Source organism: Corvus brachyrhynchos, unplaced genomic scaffold (assembly GCF_000691975.1).
Source record: "Corvus brachyrhynchos isolate BGI_N302 unplaced genomic scaffold, ASM69197v1 scaffold144, whole genome shotgun sequence".
Taxonomy (NCBI): domain Eukaryota; kingdom Metazoa; phylum Chordata; class Aves; order Passeriformes; family Corvidae; genus Corvus; species Corvus brachyrhynchos.
Window position 1 is genome coordinate 151,592 of NW_008237406.1, and position 12,291 is coordinate 163,882.

Here is a 12,291-nt window from a genome sequence, read left to right on the forward strand (position 1 = left end):
AATGGAGTTCAGGAACTGGCAGAGACAATAAGGTATTAGGAGAAGCAGGAAAAAACCCACTGTAAAACAAACAAACAAAAACCCCAGCAAAAACCAACCAACCACCCAAACAAAACAAAACAAAAAAACAAACCAGAGGACACACAAAAGACCCAACCTAATAAAAAAACCCCAATCCACACAAACAAAATCAAACCGCCTCCAAAATCTCTCAGAATTAAAAACAAAAAACAAGACAAAACCAAACAAGCCACCACAAAAAAGGGGGGGAATCCCAACTCAAAACAAATCCCAGCTAAAAGCAACCGAGCAACCAAAAAACTCCCCAAAAATGAATAAAACAAAGAAACAGGCAAGCAAGACAGTTCTAAGCCACGGCTGAGATGGAGATGCCACCAGCATGTTGACACCAACGTATTCCTACACACAGGTATGAAAGTCACTAATTTGGCATCACAAAAAGTATCCTGAAGGTTGCTATCCTGTAGATAAGGACAAAAAGAACCTTCTACTAAACTGGGTGAAAATGAAGCCAGAAAGGAAAAACTTCTTGTGTAGTCACTGCAGAATATTTGCATTTATCAACTTACAGTGAAAGTTTAAAAAAAAATCCCAAAAACCTAAAAGAAGGAAAGTATTAAAATACTAGAATAATAGTGACAATACAAAATATAATCAAGATGTGAAATGTTAAATTTAATAAGGTCCCTACTCTTACAGCAACATTTCATGTTGAATTGTTAGAAGTACTTTAAAGCAGGACAAGTTCAGGAACTTGAACGAGGGTGCCAGAAGTTGTAGCACTTTTTTGTTATCTCCCTGCTCAAGAATAATCCAGCTGTGTACAGGGAGAGCAAAGGGTATCTCATAACCTGTGTGTTTAATGCAAGTCTGAGAGGTCTGTGTGCTGTGCAACATCAAAGTCCAGTAAAATCCTGTTTTTCTTGGTTCTCAACACAACGGAAAATAAGTTTCTCAGTGGGGAAGTCTTTGAGAGAGCAATGTTGAAGGACAATGGCCTCACTGCACACATTTTGGTGCCAGAAAACGTGATTTTACAAAAAGTATGCACCAGGAATCTGATGTCATAGAGACACAGAGGTTGGGATGTTTCTCTGCCAGTCACACAGTTCTTACTCTTTTTCAGTTGTTCAGGAGACTCTACACCATGATGTGGATTAGTTTTCACTTCTAATAATAGTGGTGAAATGAGGAATTCAGAAGGTGGTGTTCTACTAAGCATGAAAGCCTCCAATAAATCTATGGTTTCTTTAAATTGACTTCCCTTCTCAAAGCTGGGAGTGTAATTTACTTCCTTCCAGATACAGGCTTTTTGCACTGACATTTTTATCCTGTTTTTCCTCATATCTTTACATTTATCAATCACATTTTGTCTCACATAAATTTGCAAAATTTACAATAACCCACAGCCAGAGAAATAACCCGGAATATTTCAATTCCTATTGAGACTTAATTGACTGTAAATATATTGACCACTAATTAAAAAACACATGGTGAGACACAGCTTCACACTTGGTGTGGAGAAGGACCGAAATGGCAATAATTTGTTTTATAACTCAGTCACCAACAGCACAAACATAAACACAACTTATGCCTAGAAGCTGAACATGGAACCACAGACCTTATTTGTACACACTGCAACAAGTGATCTTAAATTAATTGTGCTGCTACTTCAGGTGCAGGCACTGGAGAACAGGTCAAGCTACCAGAGACAAGGCCACATTCCCTCTGGGAATTCTGAAAATGACCCAATCTCTCCATCTGTTCACTTAAAAGTTCTAAATTATAACAAGTGAAACAAACTAAAAATCTTTGTTCTCCTCTGTTTAAAAATCAGTTGCCACGTTACACATTCTGTGTCTGAAAATACAATTAATCTTCACCTTTTTTGTTTTCAAACCCTACTCTCGGCTAAAAGGTTTGGCATCACTTCCTATTATGATTATTAGCGTTAGTATTAGTACCAAATGATAAAAAATAATACTTCTGGGCATTTTTATTTCACTTTCCTATTAGGTAAATAATATTTTGATATATCTCTTTAAGACTCTTGTGTTTTAGGAAATGCTCCAGGGGTGTTTTACACCTACATCTCCGGTTCTCAAACCAAAGGGGGTTTGCTGCCCTCCTGAGAGGACCACAGGGAACCATAAAATATGTGTGAATTGAATTTATCCGAGTAACCTTGCAATTAATTTTTCATTTCATTACTTTTTATTTGTTAGTTTCCTCTCTGATTTATTTTTGTGGCATCTCCCTCAGCAGTAAAAAGTCACCCAAGTGTTCAGGACACTCTTCATTAGCACATTTGAGTTTTAACCAGAACTAAGCCCAAAATGGTATTTTGCTGAAGTATTTCAGTGATGAAATTTGGGTTCTACACTGCACATCTTGCAGTCTCTACCACGGCAAACCAAACCAGTTTTTTTTCTATATTATTTTATATAAAAACATGTTATTCTCAGCACTGAGAGAGAATTTCTCTCCACATTGGCCTTTCCTGATGATCAAACCCAGTTCCACGAGCAAGTTCTTCTCTGTGCTTCAGAAGAACATCCCTAAAAAAATAATTCCTGTATTTATGGTTTTCTAAGAGCAGACTGACAACTTATAAATAGCAACAGTAAGAGGTGTGATTTAATTCAGAACAAAGAGCAAAAATTTTTTTTCCCCTAAATTGAAGAGCTCCTTCCACATCTAAAATTCTAAGTTACAGCAATACCAGCTTTTAAATTAATTTGATGTTTTATCCCTGGTCAAGGAATACCATTTGGAAGACTACTGCAACAAACACCTTGTTTGGTGTAGAGAAATGAAGAAATAATGCTGTGCTTAAAAAAACCAACCAACCAACCAACCAACCAAAAACAACCAGAAAAGCCCCAAACAAAACTTTTTTCCCCAACTAAACATTTGCTGATGTTGAAAGTCTGCTTTTAGATGATCTTTAGGAGTTGCACTGTTATTGCATCTATCTCACTTTGTAGGGAACATCATTATCTGAAGCTCAAGATTTCATAACTGGAGGGAGAAAGTTGCTAAGTTCTGCACATCATACTTGAAGGAATTTTTGAAAGAAATTCAAATTTTAAAAGAGGTATCACTTACACAGATTTTAAACCAGGTAAATAGTTTTTACTTTAATTTTTATTAAATGCAAATAGAAAGGAAAACAGCATTTTTCAAACCTGACAAGCCAAAACATCCGAGATGTGTTACCTTAAAAACCCCCCAAAATAAAACCCCCTGCATTTCTAGAATTCAGACATCATCCAGACAGATGACGGAAGCCTGAGAAAGCACTTCCCTCCGTTTGATAAACCTGATTATGATACACGGCTGATTCTTTGGAACAGCTGATTAACTCCTCAAGCTGAGCAGTTTTAATTTGTTCCAACAGTTACGAGCAGTAAAAGCATCACCACAACTGCAGGGTGGAATTATTGAAGCCAACAGAACCTGGATAACTTTATCTTTTAAAAGTTGACTTTGTTCCTGGTATTTAGAGAAAAGGAACTAAAAAGAGAGAAAAGCACAAGCTACTTATAGATCTTTCTAGATGATAATACCCTCTCACATGGTGCAACAAGTCATAATAATTTTAAAAAATGGAATATTTTAAAATGCAGTGTGATACTGCTGAGGACAAAAATGCATATATCGCAATTCTGCAAAGAATTAGACCTATAATTTTATGAAATTGAATATTCCCAGACTGCTCTGCTGCAGTGGATGCATTTACAAACAATGAAGATTCCAAAAATACAGTAAAATTCTTCCTACCAACATTAATTACATAAAGTCAGAGGGAAAAAGATCCCCTTTAAAATCTTATTTTCAAAGCTTCTCAAGCCCTACCAAAGCTGCTATCTTTGCTGACAAGCTGCTCGTGCAGCTCTGGTGACGTTTCATTCTTCCATCACAATGTTTTCATAGTCCAGGATGGTTTTGAAGCTTTTGGCACTCCCCTGTATCAAACTCTTTAACTTTTCACTCTCTCACCTGCAATTGCCCCATTTGCTGCACTGGAATTGAGGCTGGGTGTGAACATGTGCCAAATCCAGCTAGTTTTGCACTTCTGTTACAGTTTGTAACTATCTTCGTTTGACAGAAAAGTTAATGCTGCAAAAATGGGGAACACAGGAGGAGGATCAGCACTGGGAGGCGGGTGATGGATCCTGGGATGGATAACGAGGTGTGGCTGCTGGAACAGGGGAGATAAACACTCCTGGGAAACCAGGACAGTGTGTGAGCATTAAGGGGAGAGCTGAGAGAGCTCAAATGGCTTCAAAAAGAAACAAACCATTTTTAGACTGGCAGAGATACAGGTGCTGGTTCTGCACAGACCAGGCTGAGCCACAGCACATCCTCTGGCTCCAGCTGTGCCATTCCACAGCTGGAAGGGGGAATCCTCATTCCCTGCACAAACAACAACCCCCAGTGGACAATTCACTCCAAAATGGCTTTAAAGGGGTGCTCCCTCCTCATCTTCCTTTCTTCAACTGCTTTAACCAAATCCTGCATTTATTGGATCTGGAATACAAACTCTACTGTTTAACAATGTGTCATACCATGACTTTACCGTAAATATGGTCAATATTAAGTATGAACTAAAATAGTACATTACAGAGATATTTTACAGCCTTACACTGCACCTTACAAATCCATTTTCTTTTTATGTGCAAGTGGTTCACCATTTCTACTTTAAAATGCAAGAGATGTATGTTACTAATTTTCAATTTGCTGACTTTGCTTATTCTCCCTTAACTAAGTGCTAAACCTTGATTTATATTTATTTACATATGGTAGATATATATTTGTTATATATTCATATATAACAAAGCGAAATGTTTATATATACATACATGTTTATATATACATACATGTTTATATATACATACATATTTATTGTCCTGCCTAGCATTACTATTTGAAATATATATTTGAAATATATATATATATTTTTTTATCCCAAATAGTAATGCTAGGTAGGAAAATAAAGTCCTTTCTGCTCATGTGGCTTACTGTAATGATGCTCTCCTGAAGCATTAGGGCAGCTCTACTGTGGCAAACAAGGCTAAAAATAATTCTTTAGAATAATTTGGATTGAGCTAAAACAAGCACAGGCAGCTGCCACTAGAAGGCAAGGCAGGCTCACGGTACTTTGCAGGGCTGGGTTAGGGCTGGGGTTTTTTTTTCCCCCTTTATATAAGAGGAATATGTAACATTTGTATTTCAAACATGGTGTCGACACTTCTCTCCCATGCCATTCCAAGTTTATCTGGTGATCTGAAGTTGGTGAACGAAGCCAACCACTTGAAAAACCCTTTAGAAAACACAGAAATAATGTTTAGTGGTTAAGTTGAACTTGAAGAGATTTTAACAAATGTGCTGAAAAAAGTAATGCGTTTAAAAGAAAGGGTGCTTCACTTATGTGTGAAAAGGTACAGACAAGTGCTAGAATTTGACTTTTAACAAAATTACCAAATTAAACAAGTGAACTGTCAATTATAAAACAACTTGCTTCCCCTACAGCTCTCAGCAGGGTCTCCCAGGTGAGTGCCTCTAAATCCAGTCACATTCCTCCCACAGCCAAACCTTTGGTCAGCCATGGAATAGAGGAGCTGAGGACAACTGGGGTTTAATTAAACATACATTTAAGCATTTCTCCTAATTGTAGTGCAAAAGGCAGCAGCCAAGGCAGACTCTGGGTGTCAGTAACTTGGAGAGCCAGTGGAAGGTCCCCCTGCCTATGGCTGGGGGTGGAACAAGAGGGGCTCTATGGTCCCTTCCAAACCCCTCTATGCTGCTCTGTTTTAAACTCTGCATTTAGGAGAACTAAAACTGGAAATTTAACTAAAAGGCAAATAAAATCCTGTGAAATCAATAGTTTACATGCTGTTTAAAAACTTCAAGCACCTCAATGAACACACGCTCCAAAACTTCCCTCTGGGCTCTGAGGCTCATTTGCTTACTAACACCAACATTGTCCACAAGGATCAAATAAATGGTCTGCAAAAATACAAACGTAACATATCAAATTGTTTAGCTGCCTTAAAACATCACTGAAGAGAGGGATGGAAATGGACCTCAGTACCTGAAGAGCAGCAGTTGCACCTGCAAGACTGGATGTGGAAACCTGTAAGTCTCTGAATTCTACAACCTGAACCACTTTGACCACAAGTGGAAGATTAAACTCACTTTAAAAAGAGTTTCTAAGAGCCTTGTGTTAAGTTGTGGCTGCTGACATTATATATATCCACTAACATGAGACACAATGGTAATTATTTATTATGTCCTTACTCAGTCTTTCAGTTGCTCAGTTACTGTGTCAGGGTCAGACAGGGCTCCAGAACCAGAGACAAAGGGCAGGTCATGCTGATACCCATGACGGGCCATATGAAGAAACTAACATGGATTAAAAATGTCTACAAATGACACAGAAAACGTCCCAAATGACTTTATTTTATTATCACAGTAGCTAAGTGCCTTCCTCACACCTTAGCTCCATGTCCAGGATTTTCTATATGGGAAAACTGGAAAAGGATGATGTATTTCCAGACTCAGGCTGGGGTTGGTTGGGCATTGCAGATATGTATAAAATCCTGTCACCTCTATGCCATCTAATACGGTTTCATTGCTTCTTTGCCCAAAGCAGCTGCTTGGGTTCTACTATTTGGAGTTAAGGAGTCTTGTATGGCAGAACTATCGTGCCCCACACATTCAAGTGTTGCTGGTCATGAACCAAGAGCACGTTCCGTTTCTGTATCACACAGAGTTATTTCCAGAGTCTCACTGCTGCTCAGACTGAGAGAAGATGAGGACAAAAAGTATGTGCCTGTGAACTTAAAGTTACATTAAAACACAAACACACCAGCGGAGGAAACTGAGGCACATCCTAACTCCACATAAACACAGACTTTCCGAATTTCACTTTTTGACACTGCAAACAAATTCTCTTTAAAAAAACCAAAAACCACAAACAAACAAAACCCCAAAACCTCATTTATTTGACAACAATAGCTGTGTACAACTCCATCACCTTCCCTGCACTGTGCCTTAGGTCTGGACTGTCAGCACTGCAGTGACCCTCATCTCTCACCTGAACTGAAGTATTAAAGTACAACTACAGAGAGAAACAAGACAAATTCAGCCACTGGCTTCAGAAACCCCAGCTCTGTGGACCAGGCATGAAATGCCACAGGTTGCTAATTAGTATCAGTGCTAGTGGTCTACCTGTATGAGAAAACCTCATTTTACGAAGAGAAGAGTTTTACCACACACTGTCTCAGAAGCAATAATTTTCCTGTATTTCTTTACCTCCATGTGCTATACTAGCAGACTGCATTATTTATTAAAATAAAATATATTTCCTTTCTTTTATAAAAAATAAATGCCTCAAAAATCATGTTAGAGGTCAGCAGTGCCAACCAAAAGGGAAGCCTGTTGGTGTTTCTTCACTCCCAGCACATTTTCCCCCCGGTCTGTGACATTGCCCTGCTCTGATAAGAACCCACTGCAGCAGCAATGACCCCACTTTGCTCATGTCCCTGTTAGTGCTCAGTGCCCACCCAAAACAAAAAGTGCAAAACCAAGAGGGAAGGAATTACTTTAAATCATCTATGACCCCTGAGCTCTGCAAGCAGAGCTGGTAGGTACTGGCTGTCAGCAGCTGCAGCTCAGCCCAACACAAACAACTCCTGAAAGCAACAACAGGCACCCTTATCACTCCAGGGTGACCTTCCAGATAAATTCTGGGCTAAAGGAATTAAAATGTTACGAGGCTTTTGTGGACCAAAGTCTCAGTGCACTAAATATAGACACAAGCACCTCTCTCCTGCTCTGCCCATGCTGTCTGACTCTGGAGAACAAACTGTCTGCTGTCATAATCTGGGAGTGAGGGGCAAGTCTCAGCTCCAAACTGCTGAGGGAGAAGACTGAGAATTGCCAGCTCTCAGACCGAGACAGATGAACCTGTTCTCTGTGGTCTGTTTTACTGTGGGATCAGAGGAATTGCAGAAGAGGAGGGAGAAACAGCCCGTCCACATAAAGGTCTACCACAACAGCAGTACCCATGGAGGAAGGAGGAGGTTTTCACCACGAGTTTCGCTTTCTTGCCTGTGATTTCACCTGTGTTTCACAGCAGCAGATGATGCCCCTCCATTTTCAAGTTCCACACACACAGGCTCTGTCTGCCAACACATTTTCTTGTCCTCGGGCGAATTGACCTTGGTGAGACTCAGCTCTGATGAAGGTTTCAGAGCCTGGCACCAAGTGCTGCCTGACAACACCCACTGCAGCACCAGGGCTGTCTGCACTCACAGCCTCACACACCTCAAGCTCTCACTGGGACGGAACCCACTGGATTTTTGCTTAGCTCCCCTTGCTGGGATTGCTCCCAGCCACATCAATGCACCCACTACCGCACCTGATTTACAAAATTACATGTATTCTTAAGCACACAACTATGGCAAGAATTAATAACCACTTGAAAAATCTTCCTTTTCACTCCCAGGCCTCTCAAAAAGAGCAGGACGATGTTGTGGCTTCAAGTCAGACTCAAGCCAGATACTGGCATACAATGAGATTTTACCCACACCCAATTTTCTATCAGCATGTCTTTCTTATATCTTCAAAGATCTGGAGTGGCTAGAAGTCTTTTCACGCTTCTAAAAACAAAACTCCCACATCCTCCTTCTGCAAAACCTTTAAAATAGTTACTCTCTCCTCTGTACTTCACACACTTGTCCTATCTGTGCCCCTTCCCCCTCCTAATTGTCATCACAGACAATAACAAAAAAAGTTAATTCCTCTGACATCACAACTGGAGTGGGAGGCTGAAGTAAAAAAAAAAAACCAAACCTGAAATATTGATATATGGATATAACATAAAAATTAAGACAAAAAATTATGTGTAAAAAGTCTACCTAACCAGCTGTTCAAAGCAGTAAAAGCAGAAATAAATTAATTAATGAGTTCTGCCAGCTCCTGAGAATTTTTTGACTGGCAGCAGGCAGATATTTTCCACTTCACTAACAAGTATTTTTTCATTCATCTATTACAAATCAAGCCTCAGTTTGCCAGTGCGGAGGAAAACAACTGAGTTTTGGTGAGGAGGAGATGCAAGCCCAGCCTGGGAGAGTCCAGCCTCGGGTCACAAATACCCTGCTGGGCTTGCACTAAAATGTAATTTCTCCCACCGTCATATCCTGTGCTGCTACTGCCCAAAGTGCTAAATGTGTTCAGCTCCACTTAGGTCAAAGCTCAACAGAAGCAGCACATGGTCTAAATCCCCGACTTCACTTTTTTAGGCACTGGTGCTGAGATCTTCAACGTGCAGGGCAATGCTCAGTGGGACATTCTGCACTGCCCAGGCTGAATTCCCACAGCAGCTCAGAAATCTGGCCCGTGGCTTTAGCACAGAGCTGAACACAACCAACAACGTTCTGACTTCAAAATTTCCATGCAATGTTATGTATATTATCGTAAGAAATTACTTCAAAATTATACTCCAGCATTTTCAATCTCTGCTAACAACCTGGCACCATTTCTTGTTCTGTGCTGTACTATTTCATAAATTAAATACTCGTCAGTCAAGTCCTTTCCTTCCCACGTGTCCACTTCTGTTCAAAAATAAACTCTCAAATAGTGCACCACACAGTGAGACATAGTTCAGAACAGGACCTTTTCTACAGACTTGCAAACAGTATCACAAAGGATTTTCTATCCTAAAATTCCTGTAATTATAATTTTTTTTCTTAATACCTGAAAAAACCCCGGTGGTACTGGACCTACTGGCATGCCATCTCCTGGGGGAATGTTTCCTAGCACTGGGCTGGGAGCTGCTGCAGCACTCTGAAAAGAACAAAGGGAGAATAAACCTTTGTCATTGCATGGTATGCATTAAACCCCCCCAAAAAACCCCAAACCTGACCAAAGTGCAGAAAGTAATTCTCTGGATACGTCATTATTTTTTCATCTGAAGGTAAATTAAAATAGTTCGGCCTTTTGTCTATACAAGTACCATGATTTGTTGAAATAACAAATGTATGTTGAGGGGAAGGGTGCCAGAGACTGAACAGGCCAATTAGACAAATCCTGACTAAATTTTTAAGAATGTTGCATCTCAGTGTCTCTACATGCACCAATGTGAATGTAACTTGCACACTTCTTGTCTTACACATAGGAACAGTCTCACACATGCACACAGAGCATAAAGAAAGTAGTTTCTGCATTTTATCAGCAATTTCCAAGCACTTTAAAGATAATTTCAGCAGCCTGCAATATTTTTCCAGAACAACAACAAGCTTCAAAACAGGGCTCTGTTATAAACAGTACAAGAAGAGATGCTCATGATTCTGCTGGTAATGCTCAAGATTTTACCAACCCCAAAAATAACTACCATGACAAATTAGAAGAATTCAGGTTACGTTTTTGGAAGGGAAAAGAAAAAAGGGATTTCTAAGGAGTGAATCAGAGGATGAAATTAGTTACCTTTGCAAATCCTTCAGCTGGAATAAGCAAGTAAAGAATATTGCTCCTGGCAATTTACATGCAGGAGATTGTCACAGAAAAGAGAAGCCAAACTGCTTCTGTTGCCATGTGTTGGAACCTCAATTACTTTTAATTTCTAGCACTCTTCCTTCCTGCAATGTGTTTCTGTGGGGCATGAGGCTGAATCACCTATAAATGCTCAAAATCCTGTGTGAAAGTACTGGAGCACACAGAATGCTCCCAGAGCCACTGGGAGGTTACTAATCACCTGCCAATGCCTGCCCTGCAGAACACACAGATATTAAATTATCACTCTATTTATTGGGCACTCACACACGATACCCTAAAGATGCAGATCTGGAAATTGCATTTCCAGGTGTTTGGCACAATACCTAAGAAAGGAAAGAATAATGCTGGAAAGATCTGAAAACTGGCACAAAGGAGGGCTGACCTTTTTCAACCAAGCAGAAAGGAAATATTCAGTTAATCACCACAGATTCCTTCAATGGCTTAAGCTGTGTTTTAGAATTAAAGTCCTGAACAACTCACAGTAACGTATTTAGCATCCAAGCTGAATGTTCTTTGGAAAAGTCTGGAATGTATCACTGAAATACAAAGTCTGCAAAAAGTGCTGGCTTTCAAAATGAGTGCAAGGCTTTGATTCACTGAATACCCCTGTAATAAAGGGTATTATCTATGCAAGGATCAGTGCTAGAACACTGTTGAATTGCAGCTGACAGAGAAAGCCAACCAGGTGAGCTGGATGCAGCAAACACTTTGGAATCATAACCACAAATCATGCAGGGAGAGGCCACCACAAACCAGCCAGAGCAGCCTGGGAAGATGTGGCCAAAAAAGGTGGTGCTCTGCCAGCCACTGCCAGTCATGTCAAATAATTATTTTTGTATCATCTCCATTTCCAAAGGAAAACAGAAAAAAAAAGCTGCTGGTTTGCTGCTGTTTGGGTATGTTAAGGAAATATGAGCTCTTTAAGCATCCATGTCCAATAAACCCATGACAGGCAGTCAGAGTGGAGCATGTTGGATGCAATTCTGCAGGTACAGGTTTTCTGGATGAAGGATGACAACAGCAGCACCACTGATGGAGAAAATCGATGATGTTAAAAGCCTGAGCATCTCCAAAAGCCCCAAGGAGGCTGAGCTGCAGTGGCTGACCAAGGAGGAGCAGCCCATTAAAGAGGCACCAGTACTGATGGGCTTTATTACAGCACCATCCCTCCCTGCATGACCATCCCCTGGGCTGAGCCCCCTCACTGGCCATTGGATGTGCCCCCTGCAAGGTCCCTGGGGTCACAAGGGAGGGAACAGCCCCTCAGGATGCAGAGCTCCCACAGGAATACAGCAGCCTGCTGCTGACAGTTCATGCTCCTTCCCACTTTGAAAAAGACTTTTAAAAAATAAAACAGCAAATGTAGCTTAAAAAAAGAGGGGGAGGGGGAAATAATGACTATTCCAAAACGGAGGGAGAAAAGGATTAAAGTTATAACTGTTAGCCATTTACTGTCCTATGAAGGCTTTGTAAGAAATATACCAAAAAATAACATTTTCATTATTGTCTCATAGAGGTGGGGTGTTCCCCCTATTTCTGAGTCTCACCTGGCACTGACACCAGAGGAACCCTGCCCTGCTCCCTGGTGAACCACCAGGAGCTGGCAGGGAGGGACTCGATGTGCTGGGTTTAATTTCTAGTGGATGATCAGTGACTGAGGCTGGATGGCCCCCCAGGTCACAGACCCCTGTGCAAACGCCCCGTGCC

The 12,291-nt window shown here is 40.5% G+C and overlaps 1 protein-coding gene across 1 annotated transcript in view; it reads right to left on the bottom strand.

Annotated features, from left to right (window-relative positions):
* The window catches only part of SSBP2 (single stranded DNA binding protein 2), a 93,336-nt gene that overhangs the window by 24,385 nt on the left and 56,660 nt on the right, over window positions 1–12,291 (bottom strand). The window contains exon 5 of the mRNA XM_017730823.1: window positions 9,787–9,876. Within this exon, the coding sequence (XP_017586312.1) occupies window positions 9,787–9,876 (90 nt within the window). The remainder of the gene's footprint in view (window positions 1–9,786; window positions 9,877–12,291) is intronic.